This window comes from Pygoscelis adeliae, unplaced genomic scaffold (assembly GCF_000699105.1).
Source record: "Pygoscelis adeliae isolate BGI_AS28 unplaced genomic scaffold, ASM69910v1 Scaffold294, whole genome shotgun sequence".
In the NCBI taxonomy this organism is placed as follows: domain Eukaryota; kingdom Metazoa; phylum Chordata; class Aves; order Sphenisciformes; family Spheniscidae; genus Pygoscelis; species Pygoscelis adeliae.
Window position 1 is genome coordinate 1926450 of NW_008824722.1, and position 7827 is coordinate 1934276.

General features: G+C 52.0%; 1 protein-coding gene across 1 annotated transcript in view; it reads right to left on the reverse strand.

The window, feature by feature from the left end:
• DNMBP (dynamin binding protein) overlaps positions 1–2911 on the reverse strand; it is a 28808-nt gene extending 25897 nt beyond the window's left edge. The window contains 2 exon segments of the mRNA XM_009323319.1: positions 1185–1363; positions 2840–2911. Of these exon segments, the coding sequence (XP_009321594.1) occupies positions 1185–1329 (145 nt within the window). The 5' untranslated portion in view covers positions 1330–1363; positions 2840–2911.
• Between the last annotated feature and the right edge of the window lie 4916 nt (positions 2912–7827).

Sequence of the window (7827 nt, forward strand, 5' to 3'; positions counted from 1 at the left end):
AGCTGTTCCAATAGAAAGCAGTAATGCGATTGGGTTTTGAGTTAAAGGTCATTAAAAACCATTCTGTTTGACTTCAGCATGTTTCTTTATCTTTGAGCTATGACACACATCTGTTTATTATTCCTTAATAGCTTCATCTTCTTGAGAACAAGCGCATCAGTTATGCTGGGAGACAAAACTGTGGTGAAGTAGATACTGGTGATTTCTGCAGAAGTAATTTGTGCCCAGTGACTTCAGCAGCAGCAGCAGGATCAGGCATGCATTCATTCAATGCCATTTATCAGCTACATGGAGCACAGGAGAGAAGTCCTCCTCTCCACCTTCGCTCCTGTTCGTCTTTGTTTTAGCCAGGAGACAGCTCACGGCTGTTAGAGAGCCCAGACTGCTGCTGCAATAGCAGCCCCATCTCCACGGCCAGGGATGAAGCTCCAGTCCCCCCCTCATGCTGAAGACTGAGTCAGGCGTATGCTTTGAAGTGGCCCGGTTTTCATCTCCCTGAAAGCTCACACATCCTCTCAACATCAGTATTAAGATGTGAAAGAGCTGCTTAAACAGGGACTAAGAGACTCTAAGTGTTTCACTAAGAGCATTTGGCTGCTTCAGAAGTTTCTCACACCCCTCCAAAAGTTTAAAAGACTTGCACACTACTTCAGGCACCCAGATATTGATGGCAGCTTGTGCAGGAAAACGCTTTAAAGCGGAAAGGAGGAAGTGGGTCTGAGTCAGAGGGCTCGGAGGGACACACAGACTCTGTCGCTGCATCTCCCACTGACTTGACCTGACGAGGTCACTTGGATGTGGATGCATTTCCACTCTCAGTGCATCTGTTTCCTCTCTCCCCTTCCACTGCCACAGCAGGTCAGTGCATAAACTAGCCAGGAAATGGGCTGTCTCACCACAGAGGACGGAGCAACTAGTATTGTGAAGCTCTCATCTCCTCGAGAACTGACCCTCCACTAATCTCCTTCAAAAAACAACAAATGAGCTGTCTGAATAGTTGATGCAAAGCTAGCAGGAGACCAGAGGCGGGCAACCTGCACCCTCAGTCCCAAGCAAAGTCCCTTGAAAGATTTAGTACATCAAATCTGGTCCTGCACAGCGCTGGCCAAGTGAAGGTGTGCTCACAGAGTGGATGTTTAGCTGGCACATCTATGGATCCAGGTGCAGGCATTTCCAGCTCTTACCTGTGACACCTTCCTTCTTGCCCAGGAGCCAGAACTCGTCCACCACAGCCAGCACCTCGATGACATCTCCCACGAAGAGGGGCAGCTCTTCAGAGACGCTGGGACAGAAATCAAAGACTGCTCGTACCACGGAGCCAGGCTCCATTGCACCGGGTCTGAAGGCGGATCAGTACCTAAGGCTGAGACACAGCAGGAAGTTTGTTAGCAGCCAGAAACACCTGAAATTATCACATATATGCTCAGAAAGTAAAACCCTTCCTGAGCACAAGAGGCAGGAACAGTGTGAGAGTGTCCTGTCCTGAGCTCCCTGAAACCCCTTGCCACGTGAAGCATGCCACAGGAGCCAAGGGTCTCCAGCAGTGCAGCCCCCATGGTCTAACCTGCTTGTCCAGCCCCTCTGGCTATCTCTGTGGGGACACGTGTTTGTGCTGCAACGGGGGGAGAAGCAGCAAGAAAATTGGAAGTGAATTCCCGTCAGGAAGGAAGCAAGAGGAGGGAGGAAGCTCAGCACTTCCCTGACATGCAGGGCAGGGCCCTGAGTCCGCCAGGGCTGGGTGGGCAGCTAGCACCACTTATTTGCACACACCACTTATTGCACCACACGTGCTCTGGTGGGATGGGCACAGGCATCCCCCTCCCCACGCCACCCCTCAGGGCCACAGGAACCGTGTGCTGGAGCAGCATCACACTTCTTCCCAGCAAGAAAAGAGGCACAAAGTCCCCTCAGGCAAGCTCACCCCACCATCCTCTTCCCCACCGGCGAACTCTTCCCACCCCGGCCTGGGCTGACCCATCCTCAGACCTGGCTGAAAATGCCCTTTCTGCCTTCTAGGTACCAGACTCAGCCATCTCCTGGGAGGCCTCACCATGGCTCTTGGCAGAAGCCAGGCTGAGATGAGGGTGCAGACCCTGTCCAAGGCTGTGGGAGCCAAGGCTGAAATTCCCCCTGGCAGGGGACCTGAAGGCAGGCAAAGACATCCTCATCAAGGGCTATGTCCTGGACTCCCCATTCCTCTGGAAGCAGCAGGACACTTTTCTGTATCATCTTTGCTTTGTACTAAGCAGCCTCACCATCAAGGCAATACACCGCACCAAGGCAGCAGCAGTCCTACAGCTTCAGCTGCTCCTTCCCCTCTTCCCAGATCCCTCGGGAGAGGAACTGAAAGGTGCATCTGTCCAAGGCAACCAGGAACCCTAAGATTATTCCTCAACATCTGCAGCTCAGACCGGTGATGACCCTTCATCTTCCTGTCCAACTGCAATTACAGGCAGAGCACAGCACTGCCGACACCCCTCCGAGGTGCTTTCAGAGCCCTGCCCTCTGCGACGCCAGGACGTCAGCATCCTCCCCCACCAGCTCCCCCGACACAGGCTGCTTTCCTCCCACATCACAAGCAGAGTCCCTGCTCCGTCCAGTCCGACACAACTTCCCTGCAATGGGACCCAACCTCCTCCCCTCCCAAAGCGCCTCTACGTGCACGGTGAACAGTCACCCCCCAAGCGCCGCCCAGCCAGCGATTACCCGTCCCATACTCAGCATGGCTTGTTAAACCGTCCCACCTAGCTAACAGCAGAAAGAGTACAGTAACGACACACCACCACCCACAGTGAACACACAGGGCCCCCATTTCTCCATACAGCCCTGCACGGCCCACCTGAGCCCTGGAGAGTCAGGAAGAGGGGATGCTAACACAGGGAGGAGAAAAACAGCCCCGCTGACGAGGTGCAGCCAACTTCCAGCGAGAGTGCCAGCGGGGGATCCAGCCAGGGAAAGGCTTTCTGCTGACGGGACCGCTGTGTTTATCCAGTCCGACTCACCTCCTGTGAACAAAGCGGGTTTGTACTCGGCAGGAACAGCTTCCTCAGCACGTCCCTCCCCACCCCCAGCTGTGCCCCCGCTGCAGCCAGCACGCTGCACCCCGGCCCCTGGCCACCCTCACCTCTGCCGTCCTGTCCGTCACTCCTATTGCTCTCCACTGTCTTCCCTGTAGCACGTGGGCTCCTTGGGGCACAGGCTGTCCCTTTGTCACCAGCGTTGTGCTGGCTGTACAAACAAAGAGCCCAATATCCAGCAGCCGACAGCACTTTGCCACCAAAAGAGATGAATGGACTGGAGTGAATCAGGAGCACAAAGAGCTGTAGTTCAGGGTAGGAGGAACCTACTGAAGCAGAAGGAGTAACAGTATTAAAAACATGACCATGTGAAGCAGGGAAAAAGATGGAAGAGCCATCAATTAGCTTGGAAATGCTAAAGACAAGGAAGGAGCCTTGCGCTGTTTGAGGTGGAGTGGCCGGGACATGCTGCTGCATGCTCTGACAGACACCCGAGAGCAGCAGCGACAGGCGCAGCAGTAGCAGCCTGTCCTGGTTTCGGCTGGGATAGAGTTAATTTCCTTCCTAGTAGCTGGTACAATGCTGTGGTTTGGATTTAGGATGAGAACAAAGTTGATAACGCACCCATGTTTTAGTTGTTGCTAGGTAGTGCTCACACTGGCCAAGGACTTTTTAGTTTTCCATGCTCTACCGACTGAGAAGGCTGGAGGTGCACAAGAAGCTGGGAGGGGGCACAGCCAAACTGGCCAAAGGGACATTCCATACCATGGGACGTCATGTTCAGTACATAAACTGGGGGAAGCTGGCCGGGGGGGCCGCTGCTCGGGGACTGGCTGGGCATCGGTCGGCGGGTGGTGAGCAATTGTACTGTGCATCACTTGCTTTGTGTATTATCATATTATTATTATAATTTTATTTCAATTATTAAACTGTTATTATCTCAACCCACGAGTTTTTCTCACTTGTGCTTTTCCAATTCTCTCCCCCATCCCACCGGGGGCAGGGGGGCGCGAGCTAGCGGCTGCGTGGTGCTTAGTTGCCGACTGAGGTTAAACCACGACACAGCCCCTTGCAGGCACCTGGGGCTGCCCTCCAGCCCGCAGACAGGCTGCCGACTGAGCTCAGGGTCCTAGGAATCCTTGCCGTGCTCTGAATATGCAAACTTCACAGCTGCACTGGACAAAGGAGGAAAAAAATATTGCAGGCATAATTGCTGCCTCGGGGTAGTTTCTCCAGGAGCACATGATGGTACAGTGAGATTTCTTGCACTTCTTCTGTCAAAGGTGTAATGTAAGAGTGGGCTGAGGATTGCAGGGATTACAGCATGTGTGCTGCAGACCCAAACCCTGGCTTTGCTGCAGTCATTGGGGCTGAGGATACGGCCTTCCCACAGCCCGCGGCTCAGATCCTGCCCATGAAAACAGCAGTGTCACTTCCTTAACTCACCTGCAGCTCTGGGAACTCATTCATTAAAATGTACAAGATTTTCCAATGAGACAGAAGATCGAGAGGGGCAGGCAGGATTGCAATTGTTCCGCCATGTACATGTTAATTGCAGTTATAATAAAACACAGGCACTAACATATTCATGTGAAAAGCATTCCCTGACAGCCAGCCCATGAGGTAAGAAAGTGTGAAGTAACTTCTGAAACTGCCAAAAAAAGAATTGCAACAAGCTCATGTTCCCTCAGCAGTACCAAGAAGAGCAGATCACTCCCTGACTCCATCTGAGTCTAGACAGTATGCCCCTGTATTTGAAAGCAGTGAATCAGTCTTGTGGGGTTTGCTTGCTCCATAACATGAACTGAACACAAAATATTATGTTTTCCAGGATCTTGGCCTTGTCTTACTCCATGGAGTGCTGCCAGACAACGTTTTCTCCAGACCCCCACCTAGAGAAGGAAGCCTCCCAGCATCTTCCAGACTGGAAACTTGCTGAGTCCAACTCTTCAGGCTTAATGGTGGACCCAAGCTTCTCCCAGATCCACCCTAGATCTGGTGAAAACAAACATCCAGCAGCAGCTCGCGCAGAGGCTCCAGCAGGAAGAGCAGACTGCAGGGAGAGCCGGGCTCCGCCTGCGATTCCCAGTGAGTCACGGCTCCTGACGGCAGGCCAAGCACCATCCCCTCTCACCTCAAGGATGGGTGATCCCTGCCTGCCAGGGGGAGGGAGGGAGGGCTCCTCCATAATTGAGCAAACACTGGGACTTCATGCTGGCGGAGGTCAGGACTGCGAATTGCAGGACTCTTGCCCCCGCTTAGCAGCAGACCCGCATCCAAAGACAGCCTCAGTGAGCAAGTATGAAGCTGCAGCGCAGCAGCGAACTCGCCCCGCTGAGAACACGCTCTCTCTGTCTCGCTGCCTGATCCTGCACAAACTAGGTAACGTGTTCCTGGCACCCGACTGCAGCCCACCCGGTGCCAAGCTCCGGGCCTGACACAACAGTATTGTGCAGCAAGGCAGAGAGTGGATTCCCAGAGCATTAATCACTCCCCCCAGCCTGCCTGCATGCATGCTCAGCACACATTAACATCACCTCCATGGAAGACTGCCTATCCCATTCCGCCATTAGCTCTGGAGCGTGTCTGGTCCAGCGTGGGCTGATGAAAGGAGGGACCAGAATGAAATAACGGCTATTAACTCTGTTACAATATTGTTTTGAGACCTTCAGCACAGACTGAATCAAGCCACAGCAGCCAAGAGAAGGCATTTACACATTGACTCAGGCAACTTCTTGTATCCCTCCTCTCTTTGCAGCTGAAATCGGGCAGGGTAAGAAGTCTCAAACAATGGACTCACCAGCACCAAATTATTGTCAGGCATTTGCTCAAAGTGCCATCACTTAGATGAAAGCAGATCTACTGAAGATGGTGATATAAATGCCCTTTTTGTACCTTTTTCATGGTAAGTATGAGCAAATGAGTCACTGATGAATTTCTGTACCTTAGAAACAGGAGTTCTGTCGTCTCTGTTTTTGCTGAAAGACATGGAAGCAAGGATTTCAAGCACTTAAGAGCTAAGGCGGCAACACGAAGAGACCATTTTAGGCTGATTACAAAAAGTATTAATAGCCCTAGTAAAAGGAGAGACCCAAAGAGTTTGCAGAGAGCTAATCCGGTGGTGTACCCAAAGTGCTGATCAGATCAGGAGATAAAAAGCAGCTACGGATGGATGCCAGAAATTTAGCAGAAAGAAAACCAAACTTCACAGGCGGTATCACCATTCATTTCCCTCTAAATAACACTTTTTAGCTTCTCACTCAAGAGGCAGCGCTGTTAGAACTGGCTATGGTCAGCACTACAGCACTGTAACCGAGAAACTAACATATCACCAAACAGACCAAAAAATGCGGTGCGGGCTTCCACAGGCACACTTGGTTTGCACAAGAGGGACAAGTGGATTCTTGTGCAGCAGATGTCTCAGTCTTTTTAAAACCTTAGAGCCTGCCTGAGCAGTAGACCAGGAAGGAGTCAGATTCCCAGAAATGTACAAAAGCCAAGTTTGTTGCAGAATGAATAAATAAATTAATAACAAAAATATTAAACAAATACTGCCAGTTATCTTTTCTTAAAATTGAAAAATGCCATGCATTTCACCTATGCCTTTTCATGCCTCCTTCCAGTCATTATAGCTTAATGCCTGTTCACTGAAAACACAGTCCACCCCCAGAGATGGAGAAGCCCCTCGGCCCCATTCAATGCGTTCTCCAGCCGCTGGGTCTGGCTTTGACAAGAGATTTGCTACAGTTCTCGCTGCACTCTAGGCTGCAGGATCGGTACCTAACACGCAGTGGGAGGAAACCAAGAGTGCTGCTTGGCTTCTCATGTGATTGTGTCAAGCTTACTAACTACATGCCGAGGCATCTTCCCTACTCTTTTCCTCTATTCCTCCCCGTCGTTTCCGAATCTGGACAGCCCTCCTTCCCTCCTCCTTATCCCAGTGGATCTGCACAGCCTGCACAGTCCTCATCCACACTTCAAGGGTAGGACACGGCCTGCACACCAGCATGCTCTGACCGCTCACGCCAGCCTTCAGAGCCGCCTCGCCTCCCGCAGTCACTCCCCCTGCTCGGAGCAGAACATGTTGCTCTGTAAGCTCCTGGAGGTCCTTGCTCACCTGCACATTGCCAGGTGCGATAAACAATACCCAGTTGAGCCAGGCCGCCTGGGCTCCGGCTGGAGATAGTGCCAATGCAGGGACTGTGGCTCTGGCAAACTGCAGAGCTGACCCTACAAACCCCGGAGAACAGATGAGGCAGCGAGCGGGGCAAAAACCCGCCGGATGGTGCAGAGGAGAGGAGCCTTCTCCCATCAGGGAAATGCTGACCGCTGCAGCCTCTTGTTAGGACATGCTGCTTGTCTCAGCAGATCCCAAAGAGCCCCCCACCGAGCTTCACTTAGTGGGAAACAGGAGATCTCCTGTTATGCACTCCATCTCTTAACCCCATATGGCTCCCAGGTGGAAGAGGAATCTCCTCACTTTAAAAGAAGTATCTTCTTTTCCTTCATCTGTGACCTGATATATTAAAAAATCATTAAAATGAGTACATTTAGGTTGGATCGCCAAGCCCTCCAGAACCCAGACTGCCAAGGACAAGGGCTGGCTGCTTGAGCAACCTCTGGCCTCCTTCCGCACATGTGCGACAGTTTGGGTATTTGGCCCAGGACCTCTGCTATGTACCACACAAGTCATTCAAACCACTTCTTCTTCCCTCCAGCTGGGTGCTGGCTGTTACAGTGTTCTCACCTGCTCCTTTGCAGGACGTGGCTGAGGACAGGCTGGTGGCATTTGCGTGGGGTAAGCATAGCT